This window comes from Xenopus laevis, chromosome 7L (assembly GCF_017654675.1).
Source record: "Xenopus laevis strain J_2021 chromosome 7L, Xenopus_laevis_v10.1, whole genome shotgun sequence".
Taxonomy (NCBI): domain Eukaryota; kingdom Metazoa; phylum Chordata; class Amphibia; order Anura; family Pipidae; genus Xenopus; species Xenopus laevis.
Window position 1 is genome coordinate 69,730,905 of NC_054383.1, and position 14,471 is coordinate 69,745,375.

Genomic DNA, 14,471 nt, shown 5'->3' on the forward strand with positions numbered 1-14,471 from the left:
TAACCAACAGATCAATTGTGTTTGGCCCCTGAAACAAGGGGCCAAACGCAGTTAGGCTGCCTTACGATTATTCAATCGTTTGCTAGAAAGTCGGAACGATCGAAATAGCAGGAAGGGACAAACCGCTACTTCATTTTTTGATTTGCCGATGCACCATGCACTGGCAGATATAGTAAATTGACAAATTACTAGATTTATAAACACCACTGACCCACAAACTGAGCAATATTCCCAGTACAATGTTATCGGTTGGCATCATCAGCTCAACACAGACGTACAGTAAATTGTATGAAATGCTATCAGTATTGCAAACTTGAAGTGTAGAAGCCCATAACAGCAATAATAATAAAGAATAACACGGTTTAGAGACTGATATGAAAACCAGTAACAGCTTTCTAGTTGCTGTCAACTTTTTTATTTTACAAATACAGGCATGGGACTTATTATCCACAATGTTCAGGTCCTGGGGTTTTCTTATAAGGGATCTTTCTGTAATTTGGATCTTCATACCTTAAGTCTACTAAAAAATCATGTAAACATTAAATAAACCCAGTAGGCTGCTTTTGCTTCCAATATGGATTTAATTATATCTTAGTTTGGATCAAGTACAAGGTACTGTTTTATTCTTAGAGATGAAAAGGCAATTATTTTTAAAAAAATTGTTATATGCATAAAATCGAGTCTGTGGGAGACGGCCTTCCCATAATTTGGAGCTTTTCTGGATAATTGGTACAGGGGACATAGTACAGAATGCACCTCATTATAGCTACAAACACCAGCTACAAAAGCTTTACTCAAAGTTTAGCAAATATGATCATTGCATGAGCCTGTCCACCATCTTAACATATATTTTTTTCCAAATTAACAATTATCCCATTATGTTTCACAATTTTCTGTAAAACAGACACTTCAGATGTGATAAGGGGACCAGGTATACATACATAAAAATCTATGTATTTGTTTTTAACCAAGACAAGTTTCATCATTCTGACTGGATAAGAATGATAAAAGCATTGACAGATTACAAGAGGGGCTATGGCAGTCATCTCTCCAGCTGCACTGGACTAATGCCATTGTTTGCATGTGGAAAACAAACAAGTACATGTAATAGTTTTTCTGCAGTGATATCTTCTGTGTTGTGTTAATATATAAGTAGAATTCATTGTATTATGCATTTTGATATTGCCACTATTTAATTAATGTGATTAATCTGCGGAATATAGACCTTCCATATTAAATCTGAAATATAAATTTTGTTTTAACTTTTAGACAGCCAATGACTGCACAGATTACATCTCTAAATCGCTTGCTATATCAAACAGCTTTTCTAGGGAAATCCAAAAAGATTCCAACATTCTGAGCATACAATATAAACACTTTAGCTATATGGCACAAGACCCAAAAATAAGCAAAAAAGTGTTTTTGCCATGGCTGCTAAATCAGACAGAAGCTATCCAATTTCACAGCTTCCACAATTCTGACAACGTTCAGAGTACCAATAAAATGTGTAACTGAGGAAAGATGATACTGCACATTTGTGCAAAAGCTGCAATCACAAGCTTTATTTAGGTGGAGATGTAATTTTCTTCTAACATTACGCCTTGTTAAAAAGAAATGAACGTATAGATCATTTTATAATGCCACTATTTGATTTAGTAAGAACATTTTGCTCACGATCAAATACAAAGCAGCAGTGCCTAATTTCTAAGCCTATATCCAGGAATTCCAAATACATACACATGCTTTTATACGGAAGGAATACAATAAACAGTACCTGTAGAAATATACAAACACCACTACAAGTCTCACTAGCCAGCCCATCTCATATAGGAAAACATGTCAACTGGTGAGCAGCTGGAGGTACCATAAATCAGTCCCTTTGTCAAGCCTATATTAAAGGAAGTTCTTCAGAATGTTCAGCAACTGCATGATACATAAATGTTCAACAATGTTGGCGGGTAGAACAAGATAAAACATTGGAGGAAGAAAACAGGAAAAACGGAGGAGTGGAAGAAAGGCATGCACTCCAGACACACCTTATCATTTACTTAAAGGAGAACTAAAGCGTAACCAAAGAAGTAGGCTAGAAATATTGTACATTATGTTAAGGGCTTCTATACCAGTCCGAGGCAACCACAAGCCTTTAGCAGGGAAGATCTGTGTCTCTGAAGATGCCCCAGTAGCTCCCCAACTTCTTTTCTTCTGATTCACTGCACATGCTCTGTGCTGCTGTCACTTACAGAGCTTAAGGACCAATTCACAATATACAGTACATGTAGAATAGAAATGTCACAATATAAGACTGATTAGTAATTAATACAAATAATGACTACATGGCAGCACAGAAACCAGTGAATTTAATAATCAGCCTTGTAGCATCAGCTTATATTACAGACCAACCTCATTTTCTGCTTGATAACTTGCAATGACCCCTAAGCTTAGCTTCTCAAAAGCTGCTCAGAGCCCACTGAGCATGTGAGTCACACTTTTTAAGATGGTGGCCCCCTGTGACAAATTTGAAGTCTTGGATCATTGCTGCTATTGAGAAGCTGAAACTTTAGGTTGGTGCAATAAATTCAGTATATAAAATAGGGCATTTTAAGGTTTAGTTCTCCTTTAAATGTGTTTGGGGGAGATTTAATACACCATCATAAATGCCCTTTGTAGGGTTTTGTAATGCAGTTAACAAGAAGTTACTATTCATTTTTTATAAACATAAATAGAGGGTAAGTGCCAATTCCCATAGGATATGTATCAGTTTTTATGCAAACAACCGCTCACAGAGGAAAATACAACTGCACTGAGGAATATTATACACAGACTTACCAAAGGCAGATATGGTTTCAGAGCATGCAACTGTGCTTCCACTTCCATGCCAGAAGTGAATGAATGCAAGAAGTGGGTGTGCCCTGCGAAATTTTCTACAGAAAACCACCCAAGACTGTTTATATTTCTTTAGAATTTACTAATTTACACATATGAAATAGCTGTATTTAATATGTACCAAACAGTTTTACAACTATTTGGTAGTACTAGAGAATTAAAACTGTAACATAAGATATGTATTTCCAACTTGGTTGAGATATATTGTCTGCCAATATAACGATAGTTGTGACCCTTTCTCAATATATGATGCCATGATATGCTGCTGGTGTGATTTGTTCTTATTGTGCACTGGGTTACTTTATTAGATACTTTTAAACATTATACTCTTTGTAAGTGTCCTTATTAATCAGAAGTGTTAACATGTGAAGACATAATGTGTGTGATATATACAGGCAATATCATTCTGTTTTCTCTGGCAGGGCTGCGCCTTATAGACCAATAAAACCAATACGTTGCCTAATTAACCTCTGTACTTAAAGGACCAGTAACACCAAAACATGAAAGTGTTTTAAGAAATGAAAATATTTAATGTTGCCCTGCACTGGTAAAACCCAATCTGTTTGCTACAGAAATACTACTATAGTTCATATAAACAAGCTGCTGTGTAGCAGTGGTGGGTATTGAAAAAAGGATATATGGCACAGGTTAAATAGTGCATAACAGATAACACCATTATGTTCTACAGAGCTTATCTGCTATCTGCTGTGTAACTGGAGCCTTTTCTCATTTGAATAGCTGCCCACATTGCTATACAGCAGATTATTTATATAAACAATAGTAGTGTTTCTGAAGCAAACACATCAGTTTTAACAATGCAGGGCAACACTGCATTATATTTGATAAAACGTAAATTTTTTGATTTTACTGTTCCTTTAAAGGACACAAATCAGAACATAAAAGCAGCATCACAACACATTAAAGTCATTAAAGTAATGTAAAAACCCACTAACAAAAAGTGCGTAAATAAATGTAACTTCAAAAAAATTATAAAACCTCTCAAATAATTATGAGCACTATCTGTTTGTTAAGCACCATCAATTGCTAGTCTTCAATGGATATCATGTACCACAGAGAAACCCTGCCTCACCAGTAACTTACATGAGAGCTCTTCCAGTGGAACGGGCTAATTAACCAGTATGCTACATCTTTTGGATCTGGATATGAACAAAACGATCTTGTCATAAAGTGAAGTCAACGACCCCCTTGTGGCAGGTTGGGGCTCTTAATCGGCCACTTCTTGCCCATGTTCCTTCTACTGGGCAACCCTTCTCTTTTCAGAAGTCAATATTAACCCTTTTATTTAAAGGGGCTGATTACCTTTAAATTAACTTTTAGTATGATGTAGAGTGATAATTTGCAATTGTTTTTAATTTTTCAGCTCTCCAGTTTACAGTTTCAGCAATCCAAATCCAAATAGGGTTCCCACCTTTTCTGGAAAGAAATACCGGTTTTCCTATATTTTTGTGGTTTTTCCCTATAAATAACATTGGCATCAAGCAACATTTTTACCGGCCAGGCCAGTAAAATCCTGGCCAGGTGGCAACCCTAGGTCCAAATGACCCTAGCAACCATGCATTGATCTGAATGAGAGACTGGAATATGAATAGGAGAGGCCTGAATAGAAACAAGATTAATAAAAAGTAAAAATAGAGTTAACCCCTTACAGAGCATTTGGTTTTATATGGGGTCAATGAACCCCATTTGAAAGTAGGGATGCACTGAATCCACTATTTTGGATTCGGCCAAACCCCTGAATCCTTTGTGAAAGATTCGGCCAAATACCGAACCAAATCCTAATTTGCATATGCAAATTAGGGGTGGGAAGGAGAAAACATTTTTACTTCCTTGTTTTGTGACAAAAAGTCACACAACTTCCCTCCCTGACCCTAATTTACATATGCAAATTAGGATTCGGATTCGGTTTGGCAGAAGTATTCAGCCAAATACGAACCCTGCTGAAAAAGCCAGAATCTTGGCCGAATCCCGAACTGAATCATGCATTTGGTGCATCCCTATTTGAAAGCTGGAAAGAGTCAGCATATAAGTGAAAAACTTGTAAAAAAGAAAGTAAAATGAAGGAAAGAATTAAAGTTGCTTAGAATTTGCCATTTTATAGCATACTGAAAGATCACTTAGATGACCTAAAAACGACACTATTGTTTAAGAAACGAGTTAGTATTTGCGAGCGGAGTACTACGGAGGGAAGCTACGAGTTCAAGCTACAGGTTGAAAATTCAGATAAAGACCATTAAGTGTGGCCTCCCCGCTTGCTCTCACTACTCTCTGTGCTTAATAACACCATGGATTGGAGCCAGTCCCGTTATGCAGGAGCAGGCACAGGCCGCCGGATAGTTACTCGGGATGGAATGACACTGGGATTGGTACTCATGCCCTGTTGCAGTTGCTCACTGCCCAAACATACACACACACACCAGAGAACTTTGCACTTAACCCGAGAACGTCACAGTATGCCCTAACGAAAAATGGGGAACTCCTCCCCACAAAAGAAAATCAGTTCTGTGACAGTTGCTCCCGTTCTCCGAGCATCCCCATTGTTAGCGATCTCTAAAGGATGTTCTTCTATTAGACTGAATACAACCCCCCCCCCCAAATCTGCGCAACTCATTGCGAATTGCCACAATCCTGTTGCTCTACATATTAAACACGCCTGGCTCCATTTCCTCCCCGCTAAATGGGCGCAGTGCCCTCAGTCCCGTCACTCACCCTGGATGAGTAATAAAAGCAATTGTACACTCCGTTCCGCCATCTTGGCCGATGAGCTATCTAGCGGATGGGAAAAAGAGGCAGCAACGTTTCTCCGGATAGCGGTTTCCTATATGGTTCATAAGCCGACTGTGGATGGAAACCACACCCCTCGATGTGATTGGTCCTTTTGATAGAAGATCCTAAAGAAATGGGATTTAGTGGACGGCGCCCCTCCTGCCAACAAAGTCTCGTAGTGGGTTATGAGGCTGCACATCCCTTTTACTACGAGCACAATTACACACTCTGTGTGACATTTGGTTGTGGGACGCCAAATGGAACACGAATAATAATTGCTATACAGCGGGGCGATAGTATCTGGATAGAAACCCGTTTGCCCTAAAAAGTAAAGAAAAAAAGCAGAAGTAGGTGTGTGTGACGTAACCTCTACGAACCGACAATTGGAAATTCGCCTTTTCTGTGCAATCTAGTCACTGTTTTGTGGAAACTGGTTACACATTCCATTGGTTCTCAGAAGAAAAGTCAATGACAGGGTGGCAGTTTGTCAGGCTACTCTCATTCACCAAAATCACAGAAAGCAAACTGGAGAATATTGTTTCCAAAAGATACTTAAGCTGGCCATAGACAGTGTCGGACTGGGACACCAGGGGCCCACCCAAAAACCTTTGACCAGGGGCCCACCAATTAATTTTAGACAAGGGCCCACTCTTAGTACTGTTATTCTGCCTCTCCTCACTCAACCTCTATTCTCCTAGTCTCTTCTTTACACAATATAATCTATTATTCCATCTATTTAGCCTCTTTGTTCTTATAGAAATAGGGAATGGCCATGAAACAGACCAAATGTTTAGCAGCACAAGGGCCCATTGACACCTAGGCCTATTGGGACTTTTCCTGGTATCCCGGTGGGCCAGTCCGACATTGGCCATAGATGTTGTGATTTTTAAAAGATCTTTTGATTATCATAAGACCAAGCTTAGCGTTTATCGATCATTTAAATTTACGACTTGTCCATCAACTAAAAAGACCATTTCAAGCAATGTTGTCTAGTTGAAGCCAGGAAAACTGAGGGTAGCTGCTTGCTTGGCCCTGCAAACAATTGGACAATAGATAGATTTCACTGTGACCTGGCAGATCAATTTCCTGAACGATGTCAGACGGAAAATCGTTAGATGCGCGATCATTCAATTCCCACTAACCTCACGATAATTTGACGGATTTGTCAGATCGCACAAGAATTGGCCGTTCTGGAGTGAAAAATTTTAACGTACAAGGCCAGCTTATTAAATGGCATCTCATAGGGAAAAAAGACTCGCGCTCTTCGTTTGTAAACATGCCAATTTGTACCGAAACATGGCCCCATGGACAGAAGCTGTTCTGATTCCCCCGACATTACATTACGTAATCTTGATCACATTCCCTATTCTAAACCAAAACTGGGTGGGAGAACTAGAAGCCATGCTGCATCAGGAGCTATGCTGTGCCACACGACAGGAGGAGTCACATTAATTAAGGGCTGCAGCAGTGTTTCACCTAGAATAATTTCACGGAATAGCTGCATTTCCTGAATACCAGTACATTAAAGATGTAATTCTGCAGTTAGAAGTCCTGTTGTTTATGAGTATACAAGTAATACAAGTCATAGCAGAAAATAACAGAAATATTACTATTCAGAATATGCCATAAACATCTTTAAATGATCGTTTATAGTATGTTCACCTTTAAATGAACGTTTAGTATGTTCTAGAATGGCCAATTTTAAGCAACTTTTCAAATGGTCTTCATTATTTTTTACACTTTTTGAATTATTTGCCTTCTTCGTCTGACTCTTTCCAGCTTTCATATAGGGGTCACTGACCCCATCTAAAAACAAATGTCCGGTAAGGCTACAAATGTTTTGTTATATTGCTACTTTTTTATTACTCACCTTCCTATTCAGGCCCTCTTCTATTCATATTCCATACATCGTGGCTAGGGTAATTTAGACCCTAGCACCCAGATTGCTGAAATTGCAAACTGGAGAGCTGCTGAATAAAAAGCGAAATAACTCAAAAACCAGCTAAATAACTAAGAAAAAAAATGAAAACCAATTGCAGATTGTCTCAGAATATCACTCTCTTTATCATACTAAAAGTTAACTCAAAGGTACAACCAAGAGCACTTACACTAGCTCTTTGCACTTTAGTAATAGTTGCAATCAGTGCCTTCCTTCTGCTGTGCCTATTGACACAAGGGAATCCTGGAGCTAATATCACCCCCAAACCAGGTGGTAGTTCCAGGGTTCCCAAAACTACCTGCATCAATAGGTGCAGCGGAAATGCACCAAAAGTATAGGGCACATATGATACTTTCGTGGCAAACACTAGAAATTATGTCAACTACAACTGCAGAAAATCTTCAGCTAATGGTGTCTGTTTTGTGTTATTGTGTAAGTGCAATTCCAGTAATTTTAGTAATTCCCTTGGCAACCAAAGAAGACTAGAATTCTGTGGAAAATACTGAACTGTGCATCAGCTGAAAAACATAAAAATATGCAAAACCTTTACAAATGGGCATTTCATTGTGCGTTCTCCTGCAGTTATTTTCCCGTGTTCTACCGCAGGGGAGCACAGGATGATAGGCAGCACACTCTTCCCTATTGGACTGTACTCATTCAGGTGCATGCAAGTGGCAAAATGCAGGAGAACACACAGAAAAACACCTGGGTGTTAGAGTGCTGTGTCATAAGGCAACAAGAGAATAGTAGTCATACTATCAATACCTTGCATACAGCACAGCTGATTGCACAGTCCGGCCAGGTCCGTTCTCACCTTAACTCAAAGTGAGACTTTTGACTGAGCGAGCAGTTACCAGAGGCAGCAAAAAGCTGAATTCCTATTTAAACAGAAATTCGGGTCTGCTAGTTCAGAGAGTGTAACAGAACTCTCTTCATTATTGATGTGGCCCCCCTGCTCCAACGCTAGATTTGAAGCATAGAGCAGTAAAGGGGATGGCATCGTATTTGCTGCCTCAGCCAGCTGCAACCCAAGAATTGGCACCAAATCCAGCCATGCAGGCTATAAGTGAATCCAAAAAAAGCTATAAAAGACTTGAAACTAAGGTATTTTCTTGTACAAAGAGATCTTCGAGTAAACATGCATAAATATTTATCAGAAAAAAATGGAGATTAATAAGTAAAACTGCTACTATCCATATCCTACCCACTTATACACCACCACCCCGTTTTGTATCTGATTTGTTTTCTTCCTAATAGATTGTAAGCTTCTTGGGTAAGGGGCCTCATGTGTTCAAAGCTCTTAGCTCCTATCTATTGTTACTGTATAACCTAATTATTACTATAACCCTGTTTGTGCTCACACCTTGTAAAGCACTGCGAAAAATTGTGGTGCTATATAAATAAATACATACAGGGTCAAACTGGCCCGGCAGGACACCAGGAAAAAACTTGGTGGGTCCCGACCCTCATGGGCCCCCGCCGGGCCAGACCCCCCCTCTCCCAATCCATTTTAAAATAAAAAGATGCTGAAGTGCGGCGCAGTGGTGCATGGCGTGCCGGGTAGTGACGTCAGCGCGTGTGCGCCCGGTGGCGCTGCAATAGGGGAGGTGAGTGAGTAGGGGAGGTGGTGAGGAGGGGAGGCGCCCGAGGGGGCCCTGGACGGCAGGCGGAGGGGGCCTGGACCGCAGCCCCAGTCCGACCCTGAATACATACATACATACTAACCCAGCCTTTGAAAAGAGCATACATAATATAAATCAAAAAGTAAACTTAGAATACAATGCATAAAAACATTCTATGGTGAATGTGTCACAATGGAACTGGATACACCAAAAAGAAAACCTAAAACCTTAAGTTGAAAATTCCTACACACGTGTAAGAACAAAAAAACACTTCTGGGGGGGAGGAATAGGTGTGGTTAATTATTTTTTCTTCTGTGTTTAACTGAGTTTAATTCTGTTCTATTAGCTGTGAGGAGGGCTGAGATAACCCATAACTGAATGCTGAGTATAGCCAGGGAAATTGCAATATCTGTTCAATGTTCAAGCTGGCTAAAAAATCCTATCAGGTGAGTGCCATGTCTTGCTGTGACACTGGTCCCATGTGATCTCTATATGTTTTGAGGCCAAAAGATCAGGGCAGCCCAAATCGGCCTGGCACCTAGGTGAGCAAATTGAGAACATGTCCTCTTAATATGCTAGTGTCTGACCATCCTAAGTTATATTGCAGATGGCTCATTGTCTGTAGTGCACACGGGACACATAATAAAAGTCAAAAAATTCCTGCATTCACAGAGAGCTGTTGGAAGGTGGTGATAGTTGTAGTCTGGTCAAAGGTCTATCCATACATTTATCAGTCTACCCTTTTCACTGCTGCTATTTACTTTTGCTCTTCTTGAAAACTTAGAGGAGAATTTCTAAATACTTTATACCTTCCAACTCCTTTCTTTGATTATAAATTTATAAAAAATCTACTTAATGAGGACATCAGGGCATCGCTGTACTTTTTCTTTATAGAATGTTGAGATGTATATACTACTCTAAAGGGCAGGTTTACTAAGAGAGATGCCAGTTTCTGCAGGGGTTGCACAACTCAGATCTTTGTTTTTGTTTTCTAATTGGTAATAGACTGATCAAAACTAAATGCTCATTGGTGGCCATGGCAACTGCACCAATGTGATTTGTGATTGCCTATTTCTTCAAAATAGTCTTTAAATATTATAAAGCCACAGAACACCTTCAAATTAGTAAACAAATGTATTCACCAGAGCAGTTAATGCTGCATGATAAACATTGGATTCTAGGCACATCTGTCATGATTTTTATGGTGTTGTTTTTATCTCTAAATTACACTGCAAATAATTCACTCTACCATATAAAATTTTACTCCTGAATCAATTAGTGTATTTTTTGTTGTTGTAATATTGGTGTATAGGCAGCCATCTCAGGTCATTTTGCCTGTCATAGTCTTTCAGAAGGAGCCAATGTTGCACTATAGAACTGATCTCTGACAGGCTATTGTTTCTCCTACTCAATGTAACTGAAGGTGTCAGAGTGGGACCTGAATGTTTACTATTGAGTGGTGTTCTTAGATCTACCAGGGAGCTATTATCTTGTTTCAGGTAGCTGCTATCTGGTTACCTTCCCATTGTTCTGTTATTAGGTTGCTGGGGGGGGGGGGGGTCTATGTAGGGTGGGGGTTAGGGTTTTTTGTTTTATTAAGGGTTTGTTTCTCCTTTGAGTGTCCTTAAGATATTTACCATATTTTTTTTATTAAGGGTTTGTTTTTCCTTTAAGTGTCCTTAAGCTATTTAGGGTAGTGGAAATTCCTGGTAGTATTATTGAGTAGTACCCTGTAATCGCTATCTTGAACTTACATTCTGTGTGAGTAAAGGTGGGCATACATGGGCATACTTTTATCGTTCTGCAATGAACGATCGTATCGTTAAACGATCGTCTGACGATTATTTTTCCATACGATATGCCATCCACGGAGAACGATTATATGAACAGATATAACCGTATCATTTGCTTAGTGTACGGATGAACGCTGTTCAACAAATGAGGAGTGGTGCTAGCATTGTGTCACTGTCTATAGAATATAGTCAGCACCAATGTATTTCTTACATAGTTCATATGGTTACAAATGAAGTTTTCAGCAAAGAACGTTCGGGTCCTTCCATATATGTTTGTTGTTCCGTATATGTTCGCTGGCTTGTGCTTCAATCCTGACATGTGCAAAGAGTGATTTTATCCCTGAACGACTAGAATTTTTAAACTCATCCAATCAATTTTGCGAATGATAATGTCGAGCCGATCGTTCGTCTGACGATCGTTCATACACCATCAACCATCCGATAGGTTATCGATATTATTCGGAAGTTCTGAAATCGGTCATTTGGAAGTAAAAAATCTACCCGTGTATGGCCACCTTAAGTGATAGTGTGAGTAACTTGATGCCATGGCGGCGCTTCGTATTCTGAAGTTGCCCATGGTTGCCTCACGAGGAAACTTCGGGCGGCTTCGGAATACGAAGCGTCGCGTGTGCCATGCCGCAGGTGACTTTTCATTATAGCTGGCGCAAGACAGAGGGAAGGCGTTCGGGTAGATTAGTCGCCCCAAAGAAGAGGCGATTAGTCGCCAGTCTACTAAATCTCCCCGAATCGCCAGGTGTGCCCTTACCCTTAAGGAAGTTTTAGAGATCACAGTCTACATCTATTTTCTGTTTTCAGTCAGATAGCTTTTGTAGTAGACAAGACAAAATGGATGGACATGGATGTCTGTATAGCCTTAAATGATATCTATCTAGCACATAGTGAGCAAGTGCCCCGACTCGATAATTATGCACATATGTGTAACTTAAGTATGATGGCGCGTCCACTGCTCCAACATCACATTTATGTGCATAATGAGCAAGCTGCGAGACTAGCTCATTCTGTGAGTGCGTCTCACCCAGTGTGAACTGAATATAAAATGTATTAGCCCTCACCTTTAGGAGGAAATAATTTTTTGATAATAGGTGCCCTTTAAAGGAGAACTAAAGCTTAACTGATGAAGTAAGATCTGTAGCATCAGTTTATATTACAGGCCATCCTAATTATCTGTTGATAATAATTTGCATCAACCCCTAAGATTGGCTTCAGAACAGCTGCTCAAACCACACTGATCATGTGAGTGTCGCATACACTTTCCAAGATGGTGAACCCCTGTGACAAGTTTGAACTCCTGGCTCATTGCTGTTATTGAGAAGCTGAAACTATAGGCTGGTGCAATAAGTTCAGTATATAAAATATGCCATTTTTAACCACATTCATTTTTTGAGTTTAATTCTCCTTTAATTGAGTTAAACTTAGTCTGGAAATTTAAATATTTATACCCACTGATTAACACCATATATGAAAAAAGTACTTTTTGAAATCACAAACTGAAAAGTTTACATTTTTTTTTAAACATCTAGGATTTTAAGAAGCTGAAATAAGCAGGATGGCAACATTTATTGACATTTATTTACTGAAACCGGTTATGGTAATGCAAAACCGCAATCAAGCTGGAACAATTTTTCTCCAGGTCTGCCTTTCACTAGCTAAGCAATCTCAATGAATTATTGCAAAGATCATCAGTGTCCCTGCTATTACAAAAATATCTAGGGCTGAAAACCACTTCTTTAGTAGTTCAGAGTGTACAGTTCTACATCAATGTCTTGGTTAAACAAATAAATGCATTGCGCCTCAAAAACTATTACTGGATTACTAGCTTTATAGGACTGTAATAAGCTGCACCTGATCACCAGTCCTATATGCTTAAAAGAACAAAGACAGCAATATGTTCTCCCCAAAATATTAGGCTATTTAAAGATTTATTGAAGTAAATCTTTTTATGTCCAAATCATACTATTAAAACATCAAGGGCACTTCCAATCCCCATTCTCCCGCCCGCTTCATTTCCTGCCTCTGCCATGCCCACATCCTGCCCCAACTCCGCTCACTTCCGCCAGACTTGCTTCCCCCTTCCTCGCCGGTAAGAGAGAGTGGCTGAGGAGGAGGTCTTCTTTTACTAGCTATAGAGGAAGCAGACCCCACAGTCCGGGCCCCCTTGCGACTGCGGGGTTTGCTTCCTCTATAGTTACGGCACAGCCTATAAGCTTGTGTGCCACATACCTTTTACATCCTCCTTGCAGCCCTGATCGGGGGAGGGGTGGAGTGCCCAAAGTTCTTAGCAGAAGTGGGTCTGGGTTGGAGCGGCACAAGGGGTTTTCCCCCAGTGTCCTAACAGCGCTGTCTAACCTTGGGCACAAATTTCTCTGTTGTCAGGGCAACAAGATAAAGATACCTTGATAGAATTCTAGGTTGCCCTGGAAACTGTAGGGATAAATGTTAAGATAAAATTGCTAGACGAAAAATAAAAAATACAATAGTGTGTGTGTAGAAGACAGCTGAGTAGTTTACATGACCTTCAAATTAGATTTTACAGAGTTATTAAACCTGTGAGGGTATAGTAACTGTCTTAGGGCAACTAAGGCTTTTATAATGTATCGTTACCTAGTAGTGAAATTTGTTGAGTATTGATAAATCAGGCCTGTAAAATGAATTCTTAGATGTTGGTTATTGCTAATGCTTTTACTCAAGGAATAGGCCATTTTGACTTCACTTAGGCCCAAACAGCCCTCTATGTGTCCATTAAAAAGTGACTGCCTATGACATGTTTAGCAGCCCCTTTACACTTGCTAAAATATGCAGGATCCTATTCTGGGCCTAACCACAGTTATGTGTGTAGTTATCAGTCCAAAAATGTTGCTATTTAATTATCTTTTTCATTGACTAATGCTCAGTTTCTTATCTTGTAAGATGTATGGAATTGGAGCTTTAAATTGTGTGCTGTCAAACTTTATACAAATCTGCAACAGGCTATACATATCATAGTCAGGTGCTTACTAAGACATAGACATGGGGCAAAGGAAAGAACATACAGGCATGGAAGTAATTCCACTTCTTTCTGCAACTGGTTTTATTCCAGCTACAAAAGATGGACTGGTAGTAAATACATGACATTCATCTGTTTCTCCGTGCAGATGTACAAGGTGACTGAAGCACTGAGTGGTCTTAAATTAATAATCTATTCTTAAAATCAACCTCAATGCTGGAACAGGCTATAAGCATTTGCAAAAAAATAAAGTACAAAGCTATTCTCTTATCCCCCCCCCCCCACTGCCCAGCGGCACCTATCCTTGGCAATCCATACTTTCCCTCAGGCATAAACAGGGGCTCCTTTCAGTGGTGGGAGACCAAGGGCCAGGGCCTGCCCGGCCCAAGACAACTGGGCAACCCAGCCATCCATCTCACATCCCTCACCCCTAAGTGTGCGACTGT

The 14,471-nt window shown here is 39.8% G+C and overlaps 1 protein-coding gene across 1 annotated transcript in view; it reads right to left on the bottom strand.

Moving 5' to 3' along the window:
* Window positions 1-5,786, bottom strand: part of LOC108696377 (junctional adhesion molecule C) — a 57,869-nt gene extending 52,083 nt beyond the window's left edge. The window contains exon 1 of the mRNA XM_018225684.2: window positions 5,611-5,786. Coding sequence (XP_018081173.1) covers window positions 5,611-5,653 — 43 coding nt within the window. The 5' untranslated portion in view covers window positions 5,654-5,786. The remainder of the gene's footprint in view (window positions 1-5,610) is intronic.
* Between the last annotated feature and the right edge of the window lie 8,685 nt (window positions 5,787-14,471).